The 26,489-nt window shown below is 41.1% G+C and overlaps 1 protein-coding gene across 1 annotated transcript in view; it reads left to right on the plus strand.

The window, feature by feature from the left end:
* The window catches only part of ESYT1 (extended synaptotagmin 1), an 80,743-nt gene that overhangs the window by 38,903 nt on the left and 15,351 nt on the right, over positions 1-26,489 (plus strand). The window contains exons 2-22 of the mRNA XM_083355438.1: positions 3,756-3,797; positions 3,886-4,020; positions 4,628-4,701; positions 6,610-6,682; positions 7,566-7,655; positions 9,042-9,097; positions 9,467-9,590; positions 9,672-9,848; positions 10,041-10,123; positions 10,723-10,771; positions 11,354-11,443; positions 12,093-12,185; positions 15,181-15,252; positions 16,116-16,202; positions 16,287-16,436; positions 18,770-18,922; positions 21,426-21,602; positions 24,247-24,329; positions 24,622-24,670; positions 24,971-25,060; positions 25,789-25,884. Coding sequence (XP_083211564.1) covers positions 3,756-3,797; positions 3,886-4,020; positions 4,628-4,701; positions 6,610-6,682; positions 7,566-7,655; positions 9,042-9,097; positions 9,467-9,590; positions 9,672-9,848; positions 10,041-10,123; positions 10,723-10,771; positions 11,354-11,443; positions 12,093-12,185; positions 15,181-15,252; positions 16,116-16,202; positions 16,287-16,436; positions 18,770-18,922; positions 21,426-21,602; positions 24,247-24,329; positions 24,622-24,670; positions 24,971-25,060; positions 25,789-25,884 — 2,043 coding nt within the window. The remainder of the gene's footprint in view (positions 1-3,755; positions 3,798-3,885; positions 4,021-4,627; positions 4,702-6,609; positions 6,683-7,565; positions 7,656-9,041; positions 9,098-9,466; positions 9,591-9,671; positions 9,849-10,040; positions 10,124-10,722; positions 10,772-11,353; positions 11,444-12,092; positions 12,186-15,180; positions 15,253-16,115; positions 16,203-16,286; positions 16,437-18,769; positions 18,923-21,425; positions 21,603-24,246; positions 24,330-24,621; positions 24,671-24,970; positions 25,061-25,788; positions 25,885-26,489) is intronic.

The raw sequence follows: 26,489 nt of genomic DNA on the forward strand, positions 1-26,489 counted from the left end.
CTCATGTGTCTTGGGGAGAGAGGTGAGTGCAAAGAGATAAAAACCAAGGTTAGCGATTTATGATGGCAGCACTTAGGATGAGTGTTGTCAGTTTAAAAAGCTTGCTGATAAAAGTCATACATAAACAAAAATCAATGAAAAGCATTGAGGTTGTGCAATGATAGCGGCCTTGAAAGCCATTAACTTTCTAGCATTATGGGTAATGCAGTCAAAAGTAAGAAAATGAAAGCAATGCCTAATAGAAGATAATAATATGTGGCCGATGGATATCACTACTGAAAAAGATATGCATATTCACCAAGTTACTCCCTTTCCAGTGTTGGGCAAAGTGCAGTAAAGGAGTCAGAAGTAGTAAGCCAAAGAAATTAAGGCATGAGTTAAGAAAACACGTAACTAAATCCCATTTATAGAAATACCTTTTTTATCACTGCATAGATTTCTATCATTGCAAAATTCATCCATACATCCTTTCATATATTGTCTTTGGTTCTTTAAAATAGTCACCTTTCTCTTTTTCAGGATCTCATCAACTCTGTCCAATCATGGTTTTTTCCTGCTCATTCCTTTCAGCCTTCCTCATATTTGTATTGTGACTAACCTTATTCATTCTGTCTGTGTAACTAAACCTTCTCAAAGTACCTCTTTCGTACTGAGGGTTCCCTTTTCACTTCAGTTCCCTTTCACTCAGTACCTATGCAGTCTGGATCCAGTCTGGTTTATCACATACACTTAAACATCCTATTCTAAATGAATTCAGCTTACTTTTGCATTTCTCCTGACAACCTCCGTTCGATATAACCAAGTGGGATGAAGTATGCTTTTATGCACATTCTTGTTTTTTCAACAAACATAAGAGCCATAATGGCACCGTGGTTAGAATGCAGTATTGTAGGCTAATTCTGCCAGCTGCCAGCAGTTTGATCCTGACCAACTCAAGGTTGACTCAGCCTTTCAAACTTCCAAGGTCGGTAAAATGAGGACCCAGATTGTTGGGGGACAATATGTTGACATTTGTAAACCACTCAAAGAGTGCTGTAAAGGTCCTTACAACAAACAGACTACAGCTTCCCTTTCTGTTAGCATTTGTGGGTCTTAACATTTCTCTATTCTCTATTATCCACCTTTAGTAAATTTTCCATTAAGGTGCACAAATCCTCTGGTTTATTTGCTATTCATGCATAGCTTGCAATTGTTCACTCGTATTTTTCCTGTGTAGGGCAACCATCTTGGTCTCCGCTCTTTGATTCTTGCTACAGAAGTCGAGGGAATTTAAAAGGAGTTTTCATTGCTCATTTGTATCTAACTTTTATGTATTGCCCTGTTCACCGCCCTGAGTCTCTTGAGAGAAGGGCGGTATATAAATTAAATTAATAAATAAATAAATAAATAATAAATGGTAAATGACTAGTTTCACATAGGCAGAACCGTGCATTTTACTGTAAGATTGTTTCATGTGGCAACCATGGAGTTTTACCCTCCCTCCACCACAAGAGTTCTGCAGCTATGTAATACCACAATGAATTTAAAATTAAATATTTTACTGCATCGGGGTGGAAACATTTAATATTCCACTTAAATTATGTCATATATTAAATAAAGGAAAACTCTATAATTTGATGAAATAAAACTTCCAACCAAAACTAAAACCAACTTTCTTAAATAGGAAGATTGATTTTATTTTTGCATAACTCCTGAAACCTGGCTTTTGTTTTTGAGATGGGTGCTCTTGTTTTTCATTCCACCTTTAGTATTTGTCAGTATTTGCTCTAAATGTAGTAAAATCTGGTTTGCAGTGATAGAATTGTGGAAATGGAATCAATATGAACACAGACTTCTCCATTCCCTTTGCTCATTGATCCACAGTTGAGGAAGAGATAGCACTGAGATTTCCCAAGGAATTTTCAGAAGAAACATCAAAAACTTCCTTCTCTTTGGTACTACTGAGTTTACTAGCTATCAGTTTATCATATATGGGTTGATGAACTTAACTAAAATATATACATCTACAGACATTCCAAAAGCTATTAATTTATTATTAATGTCCTGCTGTCAAGATACCAAAAAACCCAGAGATATTTCCAAAGAAAATTGAACTCAGATATCAGTGTCTCATATTTTTCAGATATCCAGTAAGTCGGATTTCAGTAGATATATTTAAACATTTTATAAAATAGATATAAAAATCATTTCAAAATGATGTTCTATAACAGGGGTGTCAAACTGCCGACCCACGGGCCAGACGCGTCATCATGTAACCATGCCCACCCCATTGCCGGCAATGGCAAAAAAGCTCCGATACGTTGCATGATGTCACGAGATGTTGGAAGTTTGACATGTCTGTTCTAAAACATAGATAACTGAAAGCATGCTATGACTGGCAATTCACAACATGTTTATGCCTTTGTTAAAATGAGGCGATACAAAACAATTTCATAAGTTTGAGGTTGACAATCATGCTAGAGACAACTTTTTTTAAAAAAAAGATTGCAATTCCCCTAATTTCCCTGCAAGTTATTCACAACACCCTGCAACTCCCAGTTGGAGACCCCTTTAATTTTGAAGAACTGATTTCTGAGGATTTGATGAATTGTTATCTTCCTCCCCTAAATCTCTCTTTTACAATCATCCACATACAGTATTGAGACTTTTAACTAATATTGGAAGAGTCCTGTTCTGCATAAAGCAGCAAATTCTGTTCAATCTACCAGCAACAAGATTTCTATGGAACAAGAAGGAGGGTCCATATTTGATGCCTGAATGCTAAAATGTTAGAAAAGATCAGCTGTTTTTCTCATGTCATCAGTCATTGCTCCCTTGACACAACATCTCTTGCAGTACCTTCCCCCATCTCAGCAAACTGTTGAAAGAACACAATGCAGAAAGAAATTGCTTCGCCTAACAGCTGATGCAGTCAAGATTGATGACTAAGCAACACTTTCTACATTCTAAGGAACTCGGCCCCACATTCTTGATCCTGTTGGAATGTTGTTACTCATCCTAGGCTTAATCATGTCTTTGAAGAACTCTGTTGCTTTGTTTGAGAGTCTCAAGGGCCTGGCTCTTTGCAAAAGTTCTTCTAATATGAGGGCTGCCAACCCTTTGCATGTCATAGTTTGAGTTATATATGTTAAGAAGATCATGAGCATGAAGTTGGGTCCACAGTTTTAGTAGCATAATATTAGGTGGATTTATTCAGAAGGAAGTCCTCCACTGAAATCAGTGGAATCTACTCCCAGGTAAGCACAATGAGAATTTCAAGCATTAAAGCTTCAGATTAGAACAATGATGAATGATTTGTCAAGGACTGGAACAATAAATAGGGTTTGCATAACTTGTTAACACAGTTGGTGAGCTTAGAGCAGGGGTAGGCAACCTTGGCTCTTTTATGACTCATGGACTTCAGCTCCCAGAATTCCTGAGCCAGCTGGTTCAGGAATTCTGGGAATTGAAGTCCATGAGTCATAAAAGAGCCAAGGTTGCCTACCCCTGGCTTAGAGGGACGTGCCAATCTACCACTAAATTCTGATGCTCTCTTTTTAAAAGTGCTGGGAATGTTTGGTTCATCCTGCCTCACCTAAATCTCTCTTCTTCATAGTCACTAATGAAAGTTGCTAGATTTTGTTTTGCTGACACATCTTAAGGCACAGTGCAGTATCTTTGAATGTGCATGTATGTGGCTCTCAGTCTAATCAGGAGCCCATAGCAGGCATGTTTTGACTTGCCTAAATCAATCTGTATTTCCTTTTTCTTTCTAGGTCAGTTTTCCAGACGTCGAGAAAGCTGAATGGCTCAATAAGGTGAGAAGCAATTAGCTCAGTTGTTCCCTCCCTGGCAAGCCATGGTTGTGTGAAAATGCTTAAAAGACTGATTTTTACTCTGTGACAGATTCTGGCCCAAGCTTGGCCCTTCTTTGGTCAATACATGGAGAAGCTTTTGGTGGAAAATATTGCCCCAAGTATACGTGCTTCTAATAGCCACTTGCAGACCTTCACCTTCAGCAAAATTGACATGGGAGAAAAGGTAATAAATGGTCAGCAGAATCATTGATCAAAACATTGGATGGAAAGCTTCATCTGGAGAAATAAGTTAGTGCAACAGACATTATAACTGCTATACCCTCCCATCCTTGTCTGTTTCCCATTGTCAAAAGTGGTAGACCTGTCACATTGCATTCTTTTTAAGCTATGTCAGCAGATATCAGCTAAAAAATAAACTTTTCGGATTGCACCAGCAGAGTCTATCCCACCTTTCCAATAGATGCATTCATACAGTAAGATATAATAAAATAACAATGTATAAAATAGAAGAGTATCAATCTGCAAAATAGTACAAACCGAATTTAAAGATGCAGAGGTATTTCCCACTAGAGGTAGAGATCTTTTTTTTTGGGGGGGGGGGCTACGGGCCACACTTAGCTTTTGAGAAACAGGTTGGGAAATGGTCTTCAGAAAGTAGTAAGAGTTACTCCAAAAGGAGATACAACAATAAAGGCTTGAGTTCAGTACAAAAATCAATGAACTGGTTGCTTCCATAGACACTGAAGCTTGGCTGAGGGAATGGGAGTGAAGGCCAGTGTCTCTAGATCCGTGTTCATTTATTTAGGAACAATGCTGCTTTTGTTTCTTAGCCTCTCAAAGTCATTGGCGTCAAAGTCCACGCCGGCAGGAACCCAAAGCAAATCTTGCTGGACTTAAACGTTAGGTGAGTTGTAAGACTTGGTTTTGCTACTATCAACTTTGTTTATTGGAGTCGAAATTAAGAAAAAGTGATTGTCTTTTATAGAATGAATGGCAAACCACAATGATAAACTGTACTTTGGGCAGCTGGGCACACAGCACCCTCTTTCCTGGAATTAAAACACACCTTAACAGCACATTTTGTCCTCATGGAGAAAAATGAACTTCACTGCAGAGGGAAGGATTAAAATCCCTGTTCTGGGACAACACCCTTTTGGCCTTTTTTCTTTCTTCCATTAGAGACAAGCTGACTTGTGAGCCTTGTGATTCTGTCTTTGTTTTTTTGTGTGTGTGTTTGCTTTTGCTTGTTGTTTGATTACTGTGAGCTGCCCAGAATCACGGAAAGTCAGCTGGCGTACAAGTTTAATAAATTATTATGGTTGGTTGCACAATCAACCAGATGTTTAGACTGGATTTGGTGTTTTTATCCACCTATTAAGTTCTTTCCAAGGACCTGGGATAGGCAGATGATATTTGATGTTGTTAAAGGTGTCATTATTATACCATTGCTGTTGTTATTATTATTTTTAATTCAATTCACAGTCTGGGACTGGTAAAAACTTAACAGTTCAGGTCATAACCAAGGACCTAAAGAGCTGTTAAGTTATTGTTGTTGTTGTGGTGGTGGTGGTGGTGATGATGATGATGATGATGATGATCAGATAGTACTATTTCTCTGTGCAGCAATTGCATTCCCTTTTGCAGTTACTGGTCATGCTGGATATCTATACAGGTAGTCCTAGCTGAATGAGTAATTGGGACCGGCAATTCCATTGTCCAACCACATGGTCAAAAGCGCTACATCAGATGAGCATGCCAACTTATGACAACAATTGCAGCAGTCTCAGTTGCTGTTGTTAGGCAAATTCTGCACAGTCATGTTGTCCCTCAGTCATGTGATTACCATTTGTGACCTCCTGCCGGCTTTCCAATAGACTTTGCTTGTGGGAACTTGCAGGGAAGGTTGCAAATGGTTATCATGCGACCAGGGGACATTGTAATTGCAGGCTGGTTGCCAAGTATCCAAATCACAATCATGTGACTGCCTGGACATTACAGTGGCTACAATTACAAGGTACCATCATAACCCTCTCTTCCTCCCGTTCAGCACTATCATACAATATATATAGCAGTGGTGGCGAACCTATGGCACGTGTGCCAGAAGTGGCACTCAGAGCCCTCTCTGTGGGGACCCGCACTATCGCCACAGCCCCGCCTCTCCCCGGAGGACAATCGCCCCCGAGCAGCCAAGGATCTGGCAGCCAGGCAGCGGGGACAAGACACTGCACTTGCGCCCCGTCACGCACAGATGATGCTGTGGAGCGCAGGCCGTGGCTGCCCTGGCGCTGCTGGGCTGCCTAGGCAATCTGCAGCGGGCTGTGGAGGAAGTAGGTGGCCCTGTGGGTGGAGGGGCAGGGCGGGGGTGGTTTTGGGGCACTCGGTCTCTAAAAGGTTCGCCATCACTGATATATAGTATAGTTTGTGAACCATGTTCAGGTGGCAGTTAATGGGGGGGGATAAAAATAGCAAAGCACTAATAGCAAAAAACTGCTCAGATGGACAGAGTTGAAGGAGATATCATTCTCTAGACCAGTAGTTCTTAAAACATTTTGGCACCAGCAACCGTATTCTTAAAAATTATTGAGGATCACAAAGAGCTTTGGCTAGGTGGGTTATGTCTATCAATTTTAGAAATCAGAACTGAGAATTTTAAACTATTTAGTTGACTTCTCAAACCCCCTGAAAGGACCATTCAGCCATCCCTAGACCACACTTTGAGAATCACTGCTCATGACCTTTTCTTGGCCCATTCTTGTGTGGTCTTGCTCCTTCTGTTCCCATATTACTATTTTTTTGATGTTTTCTGTGACAGCTACGTGGGTGATGTCCAGATTGATGTGGAAGTGAAGAAATTTTTCTGCAAGGCTGGAGTGAAAGGCATGCAGGTAAAGTAGACTAGGATTGAGATCTAAATCCTGCTCTAAGTTAGTCTTTCACCCTGGGAATTACAAAAGTCTACACCTCTGAGCACCAGGTTGAGAAAAGCAAATCTGGAAACTGTAAAGTATCTCATTTCAGGTTTTTAAGATTAAATAAATCGCATTCCTTTTTCCAATCTGATGTTCTCTAGAAGGTTTTTATAACTTCCATAATTCCTGCTCAGGCTGATCTTGAGCAATAGATATCTCTGAATTGGTTCTCAGTGATGGCATTTATATTTTTGGAAATAGTTTCCTCTCAGAATTCTGGTATATGCAGAATGATGCAGGAGACCTTTACTTTGGCAATACACTGACTGTACTATGCCCAGCAATCCCATCTTGTCTTTCTTCCTCGTGAACATTTTTTTAAAAAAAAATACCTCTGTCCATCTGGTATCTTTTCACCAATCTTTGAAAGGCAGCCAACCAATTCTGGGCATTTAAGTAGAGATTCCTCAGCTGTGTTGAAGTCTTTAGAGCAATGTTTCTCCACCTCAACTACTTTAAGGTATGTCGACTCCTACCCCCCCAGAATTTCCCAGCCAATTCTGGGAGTTGAAGTCCACCCATCTTAAAATTGTTGAGGGTGAGGATAAAAGTTAAGCCAAATAGTTTTGAACACTGAAAGGCAAAAAGTGTTGGTGATACTAATATTTCACTGATGCCATTAGCTTCAGTTTCCTACCATTGTTGAAAGGAGGCTCAAATCTTGACCTACCCTGTGACATTGTGCCTCCTTCTGTTTGTCAAGGTGAACTGAGTCTTTGTTGATATGGAAGGACTATCATCCTATGCTTGCTTCAGAGCCCAGAAATTGGGAATGTCATGTTTCTCATTTCCCCTGTAGCTACATGGCATGTTGCGAGTCATTCTGGAACCCCTCATCGGAGACGTGCCAATCGTAGGAGCTCTTACTCTGTTTTTCATTCGTCGGCCAGTAAGTATTGTGCCATATACCTGGTGTTTCTCCAAACTGCCAACCAATTGTGGTTGTTATTGTTTCACACCCGTCTCAAATTTGTGGTATTGGACAGCTCACACAGTTAAAGCAGACACAAAAACAATTAACAAAATACAGATAAAAAACAACAAAAAAACTATTAAAACCAGTTAAAAACTACCAAACAATGTACAATCCATACATCACAATCCGTACAAGTATCTAGCAGATTCAACATGTTGCTAGATCCCCAAGAAGAATGACAAATTGATATCTACAGATCCTTGCACAAAGGCAGTAGGGCCAATCTAACCTCCATGGCATGTGCTAAATACAAACAGCAAAGAAAAAGAAATAGACAAAATTATTTGAAAAAGAAAGCTCTAAAAAAAGAAACAAAAACATGCAGAACATATATTCATACATTACTAATTTATATTGATATATTATTGATTCATCAGTTGTTGGTAATATCAATTTTGCAGCCACTATATAGTCGGAGCCATCTGTTTGTCTTTGCAATGTTGAATACATTGTTTAGTTGTAAGTGAATGTTTTATGATAGTTGATATTACATCATGAACTGTTTTATGACAATGTTTGTGTTAGAAGTAGTTTTATAAAATTTGTCAAATTTTAGTTGGGAATCATGGGTGCCAGATTTTGGACACATTCTGTAGATTATCCCACTTGTCTTACCTTGGTTCAAAAATTCTTGCCCTATGATGCACTCTTTTGCTGAGTTAAAAGTTACAGGAGTGAAAGCTTTAATAGTACATATACATATACACACGCAAATGACAGCTATAAAAAGTTTTAAAAACTTATTTAAGAAGCAAAATAAACAAAAAGGATTTTTAAAAAACTTCATAAAAAGGAGGACTTCCAAATGTGCCAAGTATCGTTGATATCTGCTTGTGTCTCAGTGATAAAGCCAATTTCTTGCCTCTCCCATCTTGGTCACTTACCCATTTGACTGATAGTCATCTATTACTGATTCCTCTGTCAGAACCCTATAAAAGTAAGTTTAACAAAGGCCAGTATATTTTGAGTGTTAAAAATAATCTGATGCTTTTTATGGACTCTTGATTGTACCCATTCAAATGCCATTGATTCAAGTGTTGTGGGATTAAACAACACTTGTGCATAAATAAAGCCATTCGTAAAACCTTTGGATGTAGTGGAGCTTCCTATTAAAACTAATACAGGAAAGTTATATGTATTTTATTAAATTCTATCATTAGAAAATATCTCAAATAATCTGCCACAATATACAGTGTTATGAAGAGACCCTTGCAATACCTTCGGTCTCAATTACTTCATCACTATCAACCGTCTACAGTAGATCTACAACTAATTTCTACATTGCACATTTTTCCCCAGACTCTGGACATTAATTGGACAGGAATGACCAATCTATTGGACATCCCTGGACTGAGGTAAATTTATGGTCACCCTAACTTTCTGGAAGTTTATAAGAGAACCACAAGGAGGAAATGAACGTTACTGTTCTGGAAAGACCTAGGGGTGTATGGACCAAAACTGCTTGGGAAGGCATCTTCTTTTAAGCCCGCTGTGGACCTAATTGTGTAAGAGAGCTAAGAGTAGCAAGGTAGGAAGATTTTACAGGCTGAAGGAAAAACTTAAAGAGGAAGAAAACTGAGCTTATTGAAGGGGAACATTTTGAAAGCAGAAAAGCATTGAGAGATAATGGAGGAGCTTATGTTTGGATAATGTAACTTGTTGAGAGCATGACTAGCAGATTATTAAGAAGTAGTGTGAGCAGCAGGATCTGTTTTCCTCAACAGCTCACTGTCTGACACAATGATCATGGACTCCATTGCCTCTTTCTTGGTTCTCCCCAACCGCCTGCTCATCCCACTGATCCCTGATCTCCATGAAGCAGCTGAACTCCGTTGCCCAATTCCCAGGGTAAGGCAAAATTTCTGGTGAGATGAATGATATTGCTTAGTCAGTTAGAGTTGTGGATGTGATCTGCTTTCTCCCTTCCAGGGCATTGTCCGTGTATATCTAATGGAGGCTAAGAACGTGCAGTCCAAGGATAAGTACATCAAAGGGATGATTGAGGGCAAGTCAGATCCATATGCTGTTGTGCGTGTTGGAACCCAGGTCTTCACCAGCAAAGTCATTGATGAAGACCTCAATCCCAAGTGGAATGAAATGTATGAGGTAATTGCCAGATGAAGTGGTAATTTAAATATAATTGTTTAGGGATGCTATGTGTCATTTCTAATCTCCCTTATCTTAGCTTTTTCATTTCATGCAATACAACTAATATTGTTTTCCTTTCTCTGTTGGAAGAAGGCCCCTATGGCCTAAGCAATTAGTGGTATCTGACTCCCCACTTCACTGTCCCTACAGTTTATTGTACATGAGGTACCAGGGCAGGAACTGGAGGTGGAACTGTTTGACAAAGACCCCGATCAAGATGACTTCTTGGGCAGGTGAGAAGCTGGGTGGGGTTTGGTTTCAAGTCTAGCAGGGAATTGAGACCTAAGGGAATGACGGATGGTGGGTTGGAAGCTGGCACTTCACTGCTGGAAATGATTGGGATAGTATTGAAAAAAATAGAAAGTTAAAAAAAATCCAGTCTAAAGATCAGCAGCTTCAAGACGTTGAATATATGAGGTCCGCATAAATGAGCCTTGGTGGAGCAGTGGGCTAATGCCTCCTTAAGTAACACCAGCTGCCTGCAATTAGTGCAGGTTCACATCCCACCAGGCTCAAGGTTGACTCAGCCTTCCATCCTTCCGAGGTAGGTAAAATGAGGACCCAGATTGTTGGGGGCAATAAGCTGACTTTGTAATAATGCCACTTGGGGGTGTGTGAAAGCCCTAACAAGCAGGCATGTACATAGAATGGAGGCTACTGCTAAGCTTGTAAGCCGCCCTGAGTCTTCGGAGAAGGGTGGGATATAAATGGAATTAAAATAAAATAAATAAAAAATAAATGAGGAGCACCAGATCTGAGCATCTTGGGCCTACTCATTAAAATCCTAGCATTGGTAGATATGCATTTATCAGCATCTTCTTTCTTTTCTCAGGATGAAGCTGGACTTTGGGGAGGTGTTCAGGGCTCATGTGTTAGAGGAGGTAAGCACTGAGGAGGGAAGATGGCTCTTTCATACCTGGAACAAACCATAGGGTGGTTTAACCAGCTACAAGGGTACATGAATAGAGCATCTTCAGCCAAATGAAAACAAGGGGGGACCATAGAGGCTCTTGAGAACAAGGGGGGGTGGGCAGAGAATAAAAGGGCAGAGAGATTTTAGAAACGTTATAGAACTCTTCCCCCCCCCTTTTTTTTTAATGGAGCAACTTGCATATCTTACGAAAGCAGAAAGGTACAACTTGAGGGCTCAGAACTATAAACTATAAACAGCCACAAAAGCCTCTTGAAATGTTGCTAAATTTAATAGGAGGAAACTCCCAATAAAAGGGGGTATATTCCGATTAACTGAATGGATTTCATTTAAAGTAAAATTAGCTTTTGTCTTTGCCCCATCTACTGAGTGTAACCCTACTACATTACTTGAGATCAGTTTGGTTTTTAGCTCCCCCTCCCCAAAAGGTAGGCATCCCTGAGTTACAGAAGCCAATCACTGTGGGTAAATATTAAGGACCTTCCTATCCATGGAGAGCTTCTAATTTCGCTCCTGTTTGTTTTCCTGACAGTGGTTCCCATTACAAGATGGAGGCCAGGCTCGTGTGCATTTGCGTCTGGAATGGCATACACTTATGTCAGATGATTCCAAGTTGGATCAGGTGAGTGCAAACACTTATAGAAGAAACATGCTCTTTAGGGGTGTCTCTGGAGGTGGCAATATCTGAGTCGTTCCTCTTTGCGAAAATAAGAAGAATATGCCAAATTATCGCTTACCCTGATGGACAAAGGACTCCAGAGTCTTGGTTTTTCCTATCTAGTTACTTGAGTTTCTTTTTACTTGGAGAAGCCAAAGATAGGTGAGTCTCAAAACTTTAAATTAAACTTTTAGAGGAAACTTTCCTTAGAGAAATGTACATATTATGAGAACTACCAGTAGATAGGATTCTGGATGAAATTTGGACCATGCATTGCAAATTCAAACTCCTGACATATATTTTTATTATTTCCACAAGGTAAGCAGGGATCTGTAGCTGGGAAGGCATGATGGAAAACTAACTGAGGAGTTGGGAGGGAATAATCTCGGAAGCGTGCTCTGAAATAAACTGATGTGAAGATGAGCAGAACTTTAGAAGAAAGTTTAAAATAAAGAATGGCTTGTAAACATCTTCTCTTGTTAAGACTACATTGAGAGACACAATTGAGTCTCTTTGGTGAGATGGGAGATATGCTATATAGGATATAGATATGCTAGGTGTTGTGTAAAAAGTGCTAGTTAATGCTGATTTATTTCTTATATGCTGTTTGAAGGTTCTTCAGTGGAACAAAACTATCTCCTCAAAGCCAGATCCTCCATCAGCAGCCATCTTGGTGATATATTTAGACAGAGCACAGGACTTACCAGTGAGTAGTCACAAGATAGCATCTCCTTCACACTAGGTTGTTTTATTTCACCAAAAGTCACTTTTTAATGTGAAATGGGGCAGAGCTTGGATGTGAGTTTGAACTTGATAAATTTGTCCTGTCCCAAAATTGGAAACTCTGGGAACTGCAAAAGTTGGAAAGGCATGGGCAGAGTGATGGGGCAAAGTAGCCACAAGCTAATGTCTTTTTTTAAAAAGCCATTTATTTATACATTAAATTCATACATTACCTCCATCACGTTGGACTCTAGATAGTTTACAACTATTTATAAAAAAAATATGATCATAATCAACCTGTTGTGACCAGCAGCACTGTTTTAGCCAGTGTTCTTCTTTCTGTGTACATGTTTTCTTTGTTTGCATTGTACCTGATACTTAGAAATCAATAGTCCAGGTATATAAAAGAAAGAACTGTTCCAATAAACATGAGAGATATACTTGTAAAAGATATTAAAGAGCTTGTTGCAATGCAGTCTGCATGATGCAGCTTTGTAGAGAAAACATTCTGCCTAAGTTTGATAACCTTGCAAAATTTAAAGGCCATTTTGCCTGTGCATTAGTTAATGTAGGTAGACAAAATTAACTTCAGGATTGATCAGGTTATTAAGTCATCCAAGATTGTGTTGAGTTTCTTCTTAAATTAACATTCTATAAATGGAAGGTGGGGAGATTTTTTTTCCCCTTAGGTATGTTGATCTAAAACTTTGATAGACTGTTTCTAAACACATGTCCTACTAACTATATTCTTCTTGACAACTTTTACTTCATCTCTAGCCCACTGTAGAAGCGGTTTATCTTCATCTTTAGCTGTTCTGGTTTTTTTAAGCCTTTCACGTAAACATTTTGTGACATAAAGCCTACTCACCTATTCACAGGTTGATTGTTCATGGAAGACTGTTAGACCTGTTTTAGCACCTCTTTAGCAGTCATTTAAAAAGAAAACAATGGGTTTTTTAAAAAAAACAGTGCTATCATTGTTCACATGAAAGGTTGATTTAAATTAGGAAGGACAGGAGCCTCTCCCAACAGAGAAAAACACTTGCTCTGCTTTTGTTACTTGGAGAAGATGGTGCCATTTTGCCTATTTCAGCACCATTTTGTGCATGCCATAGGACCCTTATGGACAGGCTGAGAGTGGAGTGAAGTGGAAGGGGGTTTGAATGGCACATGGAGGAAGATCTTTCCTGCTTCATTCTGGAATGGTCTTCTACCCCACTGATCTGTCAAGCAGAATGTTAACCCCTGTTCAAAAACAGCTTGCATGACAGGTTGCTAGGACAGAGCACTTCCACATTGGCAACCTGCCACTCTGGCAACTGAAGTAGAAAAAGCCTTTATTCCAGGCTACTCCATGCCCAAGCTTTCCCCATTACACTTCAAGAAGAGCAGTTTTTTTTTCTCCACTTGTGGTGACCCTGAGTATGGAGGGCAGTGAAGCTGGGAAAATCCATCAACTGCTGCCTCTAAATTGTTCAACAATACTATAAGAATAGAGGTTCCTCCCTAGTTTTTAAGGACTGGAGGAATCTACATGAAGGAAGCTGTGAGGAATGGCATATCATAGGTTGAGCATCAAAAATATCTGTGGTGATATTGATCTTACAAAAGCCTCAGTAGTGCCTGTAACAAGGAATGTATGAGATAAAGATCCAAAATCTCTAAAGGATCTTAGATTAATCAATCAGCAAAGAGCTGGAAGGGACTTTGGAAGTCTTCTAGTCCAACCCCCTGATCAAGCTGGAGACCCTATACCAGGGGTGTCAAACTCAATTTCATTGAGGGCCGTATCAGCATGGCGGTTGCCCTCAGGGGGGCAGGTGGGTGTGGCCTGGGTGGGCGTGGCCTACTGGGTGGGTGTGGCTGGAATGCGTGTGGCCTACTGGGTGGGCATGGCCAGCTCTACATCGTTCGCATCAAGGGTGCCTATGGGGGCCTGGGCAGGAGTGGGACAGATCTGAGGGTCTCTGGCAGAAGGAGGGTCTCTAGGCCGGGTCCAAGGCAGTGGGGGCCATTCTCTCACTGTTTCCAGGATGGCTTCACGGGCCACATGAAACTACTTTGCGGGCCGGATCCGGCCCCCGGGCCTTGTGTTTGACATGTCTGCCCTATACCATTTTAGATAAGTGGCAGTCCAGTGTCTTAAAAATGTCCAGTGATGAAGCACCCACAACTTCTGAAGGCAAGCTGTTCCATTGTTTAATTGTCCACACTATTAGGAAGTTTCTCCTTAATTCCAGGTTGCTTCTCTCCTTGATTAGTTTCTATCCATTGTTTCTTGTCTTGCCTTCTGCTGCTTTGAAAAAGTTGACCCCCTCTTCTTTGTGGCAGCCTCTCAAATACTGGAATACTGCTATCATGTCATCCCTAGTCCTTCTTTTCTCTAGCCTGGCCATACCCAATTCCTGCAACCATTCTTCATATGTTTTTGTCTTCAGACCCTTAATCATCTTAGTTGCTCTCCTTTGCACTTTTTCCAAGTCTCAATGGGGATGCATTATTCCAGGTGTGATCTTACTAAAGATTTATAAAATGGTACTAATACTTCGCATGATTTTGATTCTATGTCTGTGATACAACCAAGGATTGTATTAGCTCTTTTGGTGGCGGCCGCATACTGCTGGCTCATGTTTAAGTGATTGTACACCAGGACTCCAAGATCCCTCTCACAGTTACTGCTTTTGAACCAGGTTTTGCCTAATCTCTACTTGTAATTTTGGTTTTTCCTGCCTAGGTGTAAAACCTTGCTTTTCTCCACATTAAATTTCATGTTGTTGGGTAGGGCCCATAGTTCAAGTCTGTCAAGATCTTTTGGGATCCTGAGCTTCTCTTCTGGGGTGTTGGCTATTCCTGCCAGCTTAGTCTCATCTGCAAATTTGATGAATTCAAATCCTATTCCCTCATCTAAATCATCTAAGATTCTCCACTATGTCCTTCCCAGATGAATACTATCCTTTATCTCCTCTTACTTTACCCAGCTGAAGCAATCTAGTAAGGAGCCCAATCCTATGGTCCAGCTATCAGTTCAAGATGTCACTCGGGAGAGCCGGGTAAGGATGTTTATTTTTCCTAGTTGCCTTCCATTTGTAGCCATTTGATGTACTGCATGTGGAAATACTGGTAGCACATTGTAGTTTTATGAGGTGAAATGCATCTTGTCCATTTCTTCCGAATTGCAACATCTCATAGAAACAGCACCTAGGTGGAAAGGCTGGTCAAAACTTTTATCATCCATTCGGGTATCTGAATTCAGAAGAGTAGCAGCTTGCTTGGAGGGTTTCGTATCTGAATTCAGAAGAGTAGCAGCTTGCTTGGAGGGTTTCAGACAAGTTTGAATTTTTTAGCATGAGATTTGGGTGCCAGATTGCTCTCCCCTCTGTTCCAGATTGCGATAGCAAAGCAAGACAAAGAGAATGTGTGAGAGCTAGAAACTAAACCTTATGAACATTGAAAGAACTGGCAGTATTTGGCTCTGAGAAGAGTGAGGAAGGAAGAATATGATAATGCTATTCAAACGCCGGACATTATGTCATACAGAAGAAGATCGAGACCTGCTCTTAATCCTAGAAGGCAGGACATAAAACAAGAGTCTGAATCATAGATGCCAGTTGAATATTAGGGGGGGGGGGAATGCTCTAGTAGAGAAATCTGTTTGCCAGAAGATCTAATTCCCCAGAGAGGATTGTCCTATCAGTCAAAACCATGCTGTTACTAACTCTGCCTTTAGAGGGCAATAGTACTCCATTGTCATTTTTCTCCAAGCGCTACATTGTAATTTATTTTCTTTCTTTCTTTCTTTCTTTCTTTCTTTCTTTCTTTCTTTCTTTCTTTCTTTCTTTCTTTCTTTCTTTCTTTCTTCCTTCCTTCCTTCCTTCCTTCCTTCCTTCCTTCCTTCCTTCCTTCCCCCTGCTAGGTTGTCTATAACACTGTTTCCCCTGTCTGGGATGATGCTTTCCGCTTTTTCCTGCAAGACCCGACTGTCCAGGACATTGATATACAGGTAAGGTTCCTGTTCTCTTCCAAATCCATCTAGTCACTTTGAGCATAACAGCAGCTGCAGAAGTTCTTCTTTTTGACCCCATAGGTCAAAGATGATAACCGTCAGACCACTCTGGGTTCCATCACAATCCACTTGTCCCGCCTTTTAAGTGCTGATAATCTGACTCTGGACCAGTGGTTCCAGCTGGAAAATTCTGGCCCCAACAGCCGTATCTACATGAAACTCATCATGCGGGTAAAAAGCTTTGAGTTAAGGTTGTGTTAGGACTTGGGAGATGATACAAAGGTTTCCCCTTCACTTTCAGTTCTAGCTCTTTGTAAAAATGCAGTGCATACAACAGCATATGAAATCCACACAAGAGAGCCATTGGTTCTGTAGAGTTTCTGTTTTGAGTGGGAAGCGCTCTCTTTTTTTCCCTTTTTTCTTTTTGTTGTTGTTCTTTCCTAATTCCAGTGCTTTTGTCATCAGATTTCCTTTCCCCAACATCCTACAGCATGGGTGTGAAATTCAATCGCATCACGTGACATATCATGATTTTTTTTGCCTTTGCAGAGCCGGCAGGGGGCGTGGCCTACGCATGACGCATCCGGCCCATGGGCCACCAGTTTGACACCCCTGTCCTAGAGTGAATGAGTTCTTACCAATATTAGAAAAGATGGGACATTTCCCCCCCCCACACACACACACACAAAATTTGGCTTCCTTTGCTTCTCTCTGAGCCACATCAAGGGCCAGCAGAGATTGTTGGGAAGAGATTCTCCTCTTAAGCGATGAGAAATAGGATTTGCAGAGATTGAAATGAAACTTCTAGCTGATTCTTAAAACCTGGCTTGATGTGATATGGAAGAGCTAGGCCTGAATCCTCTTGTGGCTTTGTCTACTAGGCATAATTTTTGGTCCTTATTGTTGTCCCCTTCACATCAGCTCAAACAAATCTCTGTTAGCTGCAGAGTGAGAAAACTATACAGATGAAATACTTTTCTCCTTATGTAGTAAGAATAGTTTTGTCTGGGGGGAGGGGGGAAGGCAAGGAAAATTGTGGAAATTCTTTGGAGAATTTCATCCTTCTAGTAGCACACGAATCTTTCCAAATCATAGCTGCTTTGAAGAAAAGAAGGTTGGGGAGGATCTGTCATAAATTTCCTGCATAATATTTTTTCTGGCCTTGTTCTCCTAAGTCAGGGGTAGGCAACCTTGGCTTTTATGAATTGTGGACTTCAAGAATTCCTGAGCCAAACCAATGATCCTCTCCATCCAAAATGTGGACTTTGCTGTCCTCAAAAGCATGACCTTTCTCTAGTGCAGGGGTAGGCAATCTTGGCTCTTTTATGACCTGTGGACTTCAGCTCCAAGAATTCCTGAGCCAGCATGGCTGGCTCAGGAATTCTGGGAGTTGAAGTCCACAAGTCATAAAAGAGCCAAGGTTGCCTACCCCTGTCCTAAGTATAAAGGGGGATCCATGCCTTTTACTGCTAGCTAAGCTTAAATACAGGTAGTCCTCGACTTACAACAGTTCATTTGGTGACTGAAGTTACAACAGCACCAAGAAAAGTGACTTATGACCATTTTTCACACTTATGGCCATTGCAGCATCCCCATAGTCAAGTCATTTACATTCTTGACAACTGATGACAACTGACTCAATTTATGACTGTTGCAGTGTCCCAAAGTCACGTGATCCCCTTTTGTGACCTTCTGATAAACAAAGTCAACGGGGAAACCAGATTCACTTAACTACCCTGTTACTAATTTGACAAATGCAGTGATTCACTTAATAACTGTGGCCAGAAAGGTCATAAAATGAGGCAAAGCTCAATACATTTCTCACTTAGCAACATACATTTTGGGCTCAATCGTGGTCGTAAGTTGAGGACTGCCTGTGTTGCACTCCACGGGGCTGGGCAGTGTGTCTATATAAGCAGCCCCAGTGTTATGCTTCAACTTCTAATCAGATTTGGTGTGTTGGTCCAACACAGTCAATGACAAGTCCAAAGTTGGGCCTGGAAAGAAATGGAGTCATTTACATAAATCTGGAAGCCAGAGGATAAATAAAATCTATTGATTGATTTTTAACGTTAGTTCTGTAGATTAGACTTTGGTGATAAAGAGCCAGATACAAGGTCTTTGAGATTTTGCAAGTGTTTAGCAAACTTGTCACTTTAGCCAGGAGCTAGAATCATGCCTTGAAGTTCTCTTTTGAATCAACACGTGTGGAAACAAACTCTTATTTGTCTTAGTCCAGCTTTGTCTGGCTCCATGGTTCACTTGGCTATGAGAGGCATGAATGTCTCTTCACTAAAGATTTTCAAGCAAGGACTGGAACCACATTTTTCAGAACGACCTGTATTTATTTCTAATATGCATTTCTTTAGCGATCAGTGGTTTGGATCTGATTGCTAAAATGACTTCTCATTCCATTTGATGTTCCCAGGTTTGCAATAGGCAGCTACAGCTAATGAGAGACAGATATTGCAATCTCATTATTGGTTTAAGGGCCAGCAGTTCATCGGCTTCTCTTTGCCTGGGCGCCTATCCTGATTTTCCATTGCATACTATAATTTCTTCAGGTATTATATCTGGATGCCCCTGAAGTCTGTTTCAATACCCAACCACATCCTCCAGGAAATCTCAATGTCACAGAAAGTCCCCATCTTGGAAGCTGTGTCGATATGCCTTCTCGGCCCACCAAGGCTAGTCCAGATGCTACTTTTGGCACCGAGGTAAGATCACACACATTCTCCCCATCCAACCTTCATAGTCAGTCGTGCCTTTTGGTAAGATAGGGGACCTTCTAAGCCAGAGGTCCTCAACCTTTTGGGCACCAGGGATTGGTTTCATGGAAGACAATTTTTCCACAGACCGGGGTAAGGACGGTTTCGGTTTCACTGGTTTGCCTGCTGCTCACTTCCAGCTGTGCAACCAGTATCATTTTGCAGCCTGGGGGGTTGAGGATCCCTGTTCTAAGGTATTTCAAACTCAGAGGCAGATCAGATTTGGTGTTCTTTATGGATGCCAATGATCCAGACGTATGTAACTAGGGGATTAAGATGCTATTCATGCTGTGGCCCCCCAAAGCCTCTTCTTAACGGATCCCAAAAATAACCTAACCCAGCTGCCATGAAAACATAAATAGTTTTGCTATTAGTAAAAATAAGAGCATAAGCTTCCTGTAGTCATTTGGCTGGCGCTGTGGGATCAGGCCAAAAGTCTTCTCGTCTGACTTCCTGTTTCCTACAGTAACCAGCCAGAACTCTCCAAGAAGCCCTGCAAAGAGCCTTGGTGGAGCAGTGGGCTAATGCCTCCTTAAGTAACACCAGCTGCCTGCAATTAGTGCAGGTTCGAGTCCCACCAGGCTCAAGGTTGACTCAGCCTTCCATCCTTCCGAGGTAGGTAAAATGAGGACCCAGATTGTTGGGGGCAATTAAGCTGACTTTGTAATAATGCCGCTTGGGGGTGGGGCGAAAGCCCTAATAAGCAGGCATATACATAGAATGAAGCCTATTGCTAAGCACATTGATTTGTGCTTTAGATTGTAAGCCGCCCTGAGTCTTCGGAGAAGGGCGGGATATAAATGGGATTAAAAAAAAAAAAGCTCTCCCCAACGTAGGTGCTCTCTAAACTTGTGGGCTTCAGTTCCCAGAATTCCCTTGCCAGATTAGTCATTGCTAAGAATCCTGGGGGTTGAAGTCTGCATACTTGGAGCAGCTCAGTCAGGTATGCAAACTGGTTATCTGTCTCTTAATATGAAAGACAATGGAGAAGTTACCTGTTCTTTGCAGTTGTCTTTTTACAGTTATGCAGCAAAAATAAGCAGCCTTATTTGTTTGTTTAACTGTCAAATTAAATTAATAAATATTATATAAAATGAAATAAATAAACAGACCAGTGTTTATAATATTTATAATACGTATTTCCTCAAATTAATCAAGTTTATACACCAGCCATCTCACTGTCTAAGTGACTTGGCGGTGTGCAAGTAAAAAAAAAACCACCATAAAATCCGGATTAAAAATCTATACAAAAATAAACGAAGTTAAAAAGGCAGGGAGAGCGCCCTCAAGCCACCAGCCACCTTCTGGGTTGTGTCCCATTCTTGGATCCCCATGCTAATTGACAGAGACAAGTCTTTTGGAAAGTGAATTTATTAGTCAAGGCGACGTTTAGAAAGAGAAAACAAATAAATAAAAGGAAACAATTTGCACAGTACTCTGTTTACTGCAGTAGAACTTCCAGATCTGTTTGAAAGCGGATTTTTAGTTGTAGATTGGAAGGTTTTTGCTGGTCACCTGTAATGTAGCTTATTTCTTATTTAAACCCGCTTGCTGTCTGCAGCATCAGAAGGCTATAAATATGAAACTTGTCTCATGTCTAATACAGCCCTATGTGTTTTCCACATAGCAAATGCTAATTTCAAATTACAATGCATTTTTAATCAAAGGAACAGATTCGGGGGTGGTGGAAAAGGGGAGATAGAAAGGGTCAGTTTTCAAGAACTTTAATTCCAGTGGATGTCATCAGAGATTATGCCTTCCTGATTGCAGTGCTCCTGTGAAACTTTTATCTGTGATTATAGTCTGATCGTCTTGTTATTGCCTTTTATCACTGATTTGGATTTTGCAGGTTGCTTCATTACAATTGCTATGATTTTAATTCCACTGTGGGACTGAAAAGAAAATGCAGATTTTCATAAACAGAATAGTGATCGTATTTTAAAAAATTGTATCATAGATTTTGGACATGGCATCAAAGTACATCAAACAAAGAAACCAATGGCATATAGATCAGGTTTATTTTTATTGTAACAGCCACAGTAACAGAACTTTGCAGGTCTGAATCTGTTCCTCCTACTCTAATATTATCTTGTGTGAACTAAAGAGAGGCCTGTCTGCGTTGCTTACTCAGACCAATTTCTTGAAATGGAGTCAAGCCTTGCTAAACTGACTGTTCCTTTGGTCGCAACGCTTCAGGTTCATTCCCTATGTCCTTTTTGTTGTTAACCAAATTCTGTCTGATTTGAGGAAAATTAAATATAGTACAGGAGCTGGACATTCCACAATGTTCATTGAGTCTCTCTTCCTTCTTCCATCCTGTTTAAAGAAAACGGCTGTAGTTAAAATTTAAAGATTTCAGAAATCCACAGGAACCAGATTAAAGCCCATGATGTTAGATGATGACGTTGATAGATCTGGCGTGCAAACTGTGTCTCCTCTCACTGAATTCCAGAGTGTAATTCGCATTCACGTGCTGGAAGCGGAGAACCTAATTGCCAAGGATAATTTCATGGGTGGGATGATTAAGGGCAAGTCAGACCCATACGTCAAAGTGCGCTTGGGAGGCCAGAAGTTTCGCAGCAGAGTCATCAAGGAAGAGCTCAACCCTCGTTGGAGCGAGATCTATGAGGTGAGGATCCTCCCCGTCTCCTGCATATATTAAACTGTATCCTCCTCGACCTCTTATCATTGATTCCTGGAAGAGTTGGATTTGATGTGGAAATATAATCATGCTATTCTTTAAGACTTATATATTTGTACTGTACCTGACATTGTTGTAACTGAGGTGCTATCTGGAGAAAGTAGATAAAAGGATTCTTTTTCAAACCTGACTGACTGAATCCTGGTCAAGTCTGATTTCTGAAACACATCATGCCTGAAGTCCCTTTTTCGGAAGAGATGGGTTTCCAGCAATCAAAGAGTACAGGAGTCTGTATTTCTGGTTCAGTGTCATCTGAATATATTTAGAACAAATCCAAACAGAACAAGGAAAAATCAAAATAATGGGATTGATCTTGAAAATATTTTACTTCTAGCTGCTAGAGAGATTTATATATGTGCATCCTTGTAGAAAGTGCAACTCACCCAAAGCTTTCTTACTGTCACAGAGGGGCATTTGGAAGCCTTGTTCTGAATTGGCTTCAGAGCTGGCAACCTTTTTAAAGGGCATAAACCCAGCTCTGAGGTTCCCTGTAACTCTGGATTTGGTTTTTTCATTGCTTTTTACATGCAGTTCAATTCAAATCTCACTGGAAAGAAACATGGCTTTTTTCTTTATTGCTCTCCCAGCAACCATGGTAATCAATTAACCAAACCCAAGTAGTTTTGGACTTGTCTTCCTGATGATTTCCTATTTTTTTTATCCATTAAAAAGTAGTAATCAGGAGTGGAATATTTCTTCCACTATTTTTTTCCCATTGCCGTGTTGAAAAGAATTTGCAAGTTAGAAGTCCTAAGCGGTATCCTTCATCCTGAATGACCTTGGTTTATTACCAAAACTTTAAATAAAATATATGCATACATAGCAAAGCAGAAAACAGGAGCAGTTCAGGAATCTCTTTTAGCAACCAGCATAATAAAAGAAAAAGAGTAGCATCTCTCCCTCATCAAAAATCATCCCTGATGCATCCAGGGATGTTTTAATTTATTGTACTATGGTAGTATAGTATAGTTTGCCGTTTCCTCTTCTTGAACTGTTTTAAAAATTTCCAAGTTAGCATATAATTTTTAGACACATACAACACATTCCAACAAAATGGATACCCGCACAACTTCATAAAACGTCCCCGACCACTCAACCCAATAGAGCACAACCAACACAAACCCTAAAAAGAATTACAGTGCCGTACATCAAGAATATCTCGGAAACCGCAAATAGACTACTACAACCATATGGAATCAGCGTAGCACACAAGCCAACTGAAGCCCTTCAAAACATCCTAAGCAAACCAAAAGACCCAGCAACCCCAGAAGAAAAAATAGGAGTCATCTACAACTTCCAATGTAAGAACTGTAACAACCACTATGTAGGACAAACGGAGAAGACTGGCAGACCGCATCCATGGCAGTCAGAAGGCATGACGAAAATTCTTTAATTTCACAACATGTAGGCAGATTTAATCATAGTTTCGATTGGGAAAATGTGACAATCCTAGACCAGGCCAAATCCAAAAATGCCACCAGCCATCAATAGACACATAGACATTAACAATGTCTATAGACTATGCAAAAGAGACAACCAACCAGCCCAAAGGAGAAAAAGACTCCAGCACCTCTCCACCAGTAATCAGCACTCAGATCAGCATAGATTGACTCGAAGGTCAACTTCAGGCCGACAATCAAGTAAGCAATTCCCCAGTCAAGAAACTGCCAAAGAGCCATTAGGAAACAGCCCAACCAAAGAATACCTAAGACCGCCCCCACCCACCCAGACACCAGAATATAAACAGCAAACAGCACTCCTTACTAGCACTGATGATGTTACCTAGTTAGGGTAATGAAACGTCTGCAAGGAAACACGCAAGCTCAGAGAGCACCAAGGACCCCTCAATCTTTAGATTTCCTGATAGTTTCCCATGCAAAAGCTTTGTGTAGCTTTTCAGATCAATCGTGCTTGAGTTGATTGCAAAATGGAATAGGTAGCAAGTAGCCAGTCCCCATCTCCTTCACAACGTGAATCCTGAGTTGATAATTGGAAGGGATGTTTCTTTTACAGGATAATATTATCCAGTTTAATTTAATTGACTACGCATGTGACTGTATATCAACCCTTTCTTTTTGCAAAGATGTAGGGCCAATTTCCAGGATATGGGGCTCCTCCTCTTAGCTTTTTCACTGTTAGCTTAATACACTAAAACAGTAGCTCCCAACCTTTCCTGCTTGGCAGCCAGGTCTGGTGCAGGGTGGGTAGGTGAGTGGCAGGTGCTCGCCTGCATGCACACCTCCATTTGTGTGAGTGAAGGGCATGTGCGCCCATCACTCACATGAATGGAGCTTCATGAGTGCAAGTCCCCTCCACTTGCACAAATGGAGCTTTACATGCATGCACAGTTGCCCGCCACTCACCAAGTGGAACTTCACACGTATGTGCTTGCCCATTTCTCCCACGGCCCGGTTTCAAAGAGGCGGTGGCTCAAAGACCCCCGCACTAAAATATTCCAGACTTGGAATCATAGCAAATATTGGCATTCACTTTTATTTCACTAAAGACTCCTACTTTGATCGCTGCTTCTGCCTTGGGTTCTTCTGTACAACAGTCCATTTTTTTCTTCTAGGTGATTGTGAGTAACATCCCAGGACAGGAAGTAGAGTTCGACTTGTATGATAAAGATGTGGATAAAGATGATTTCCTGGGGAGGTAAGTTAGGAGCCAGGAAGAAAATTGGACAGAAAAGTTCACGGCTCTCTCATTCTGAATGGGAAGCCAAAAAAAAGGTGCTTAGATATCACAGATTCTCCATGGAATAGAAGAGGGAATACATTTCCCTATTCCTTTCCTAAAGATTTAATCTCTCAGCCAGATTTCTCTCTTTTTTTGGCAGAGAAAGTTAGTCCTGTGGAGTTGGGCCTCTCATTCAGCTCCCAGTAAGGTTACTTTTGTAAGGAAGGAAGACCTTACTTCCATGCTCTAAACTTTCTCCTTTCGCCAGGTGCAAGATCCCTTTGAAGCGTGTGCTAATCAGCAAGTTTGTGGATGAGGTAAGATTGTGCGTAGAACTAGATAAGGAGTTGGACTGGGACTGAGGATACCCAGTGGCTTTTCCTTAGCCAGCAAAAGTCACTTTGGATTTTGGACCACTTGCTCTGTCTCAGCCCAGTTTCCCCCCTAACGATGTTCTTGTCTAGATAAAAGGAAGATTCCCATGGGATCCGTCTTGAGGGAAAGTTAATATACAAATCTGACCAAGAACTAAATAAAAGGAGGCTCTCTTAATGGCAGTGGGGAGGGCAAGGACAGCTGATCTGCCATCGTACAGTCTTCCTTCCTTCCTGTTGCAGTGGCTCCCCCTAGAAGATGTGAAATCAGGACGTCTCCACGTGAAGCTGGAGTGCCTGCCCCCTATACCCAGTGCTACAGAGCTGGAGCAGGTAATGGAGGTCTTCAGAAAGGAGAACGCCATGTGGGATTGGCTGGAATTGGGAGGTGGGAAAGGAAGTTCTTCATTTTTAAAGAGATTAAACTTCAAAGGCCATAACAAGAGCAACGTTGTTCCCACCATTTATGGTCCCTTCACAGATGTTCTTCTCTGGGAGAACAAACCAGCACATTGTGGATGAGTTTATATTTTCTCTTCTCCATTTGTTGGTTATGAAAGACATGGTGAATCAAGGGTGATGCTGTGTGGTATCTGAACACCTTCACAGAGGCATCAACAAAAACTCTCTTCTTCTTCTTAGGCTTTTCTTATTGTGCCATAACTGTGATCAGAGCCAGGCCTGTTGCTCAGACAGTTGAAAAGCTGAGGGATGCCGAGCTGTGGGAGGGATTGTGGGTCACCCACAGGCCATAAACTGTAAAGTTGTGGGAGGAAAGTGTTCTCCCGGTCACCTCCCTGGCTTTGATGGGGGGTGAAGTCAAGCAACCCCTTAGCAACTGAGGAACTCCTCAGTTCCTCCTGCTGGCAGCATGTTCTCTTGCATATTTGGTGATAAGCCATTGCGTGAGGTGGATTTCCAAGGTGTTATATAATAATTATTGCTTTGAAAGGAACACATGGAAGAAATAAACCCATCCACCAATTTTCATACAAAGTGTCCTCTAATAGTGGTTGGTAAAATACTTAAATATTGTCCTAACTGTCGATCACTTCTTCCAGGTTCTGAGAGTAAACAGCTTGATCCAGACCCCAAAGAGTGAGGAACTGTCATCTGCCCTCTTCTCTGTCTTCCTTGACAGAGCAACTGAATTGCCAGTGAGTACCGGTAATACCTGAGTGCTGCATAACAGAGTGAGCGCCTGTTACTCGTCCCAGCTTCTGCCAACCTAGCAGTTCGAAAGCACGTAAAAATGCAAGTAGAAAAATAGGGACCACTACGGTGGGAAGGTAACAGTGTTCCGTGCGCCTTTGGCATCTAGTCATGCCGGTAAAATATTTCTCTGTGCTCTGCCTCTTAGTTCTAGGAGTGGCTATTGCAGCTTCGTAATCCATGACCAGAAACTCAGAGCTGCTGATGTATTCTGAGCAATCCAGTGAAGAAAAACACTGACAGAAACTAATTTGGGAAGTTATTTTTCATGGATCAGGAAGATATGAATTCAGAGCCCACTGAACCATCGATTCAGAGCCTGGCTAATCCAGAGATTAGCCCTGTTCGAAGCAGCAATTAGAGTCATAAATCATGCCAGTCGTTAAGAATGTCACTATGTGACTGTGACTGATTTTATGACTTTTAGTTTGACATTATCTAAACAAGCAGCTGACCCCCCAAAGCTAAAAAGAATCAGATCTGGCTAGACTGCCAAGACATTCCTAGACTACGTACTAGATTGGGAAGTTTTAGACCTCCGTGAAGAGGG

Source organism: Vipera ursinii (genome assembly GCF_947247035.1).
Source record: "Vipera ursinii genome assembly, chromosome: 2".
Taxonomy (NCBI): domain Eukaryota; kingdom Metazoa; phylum Chordata; class Lepidosauria; order Squamata; family Viperidae; genus Vipera; species Vipera ursinii.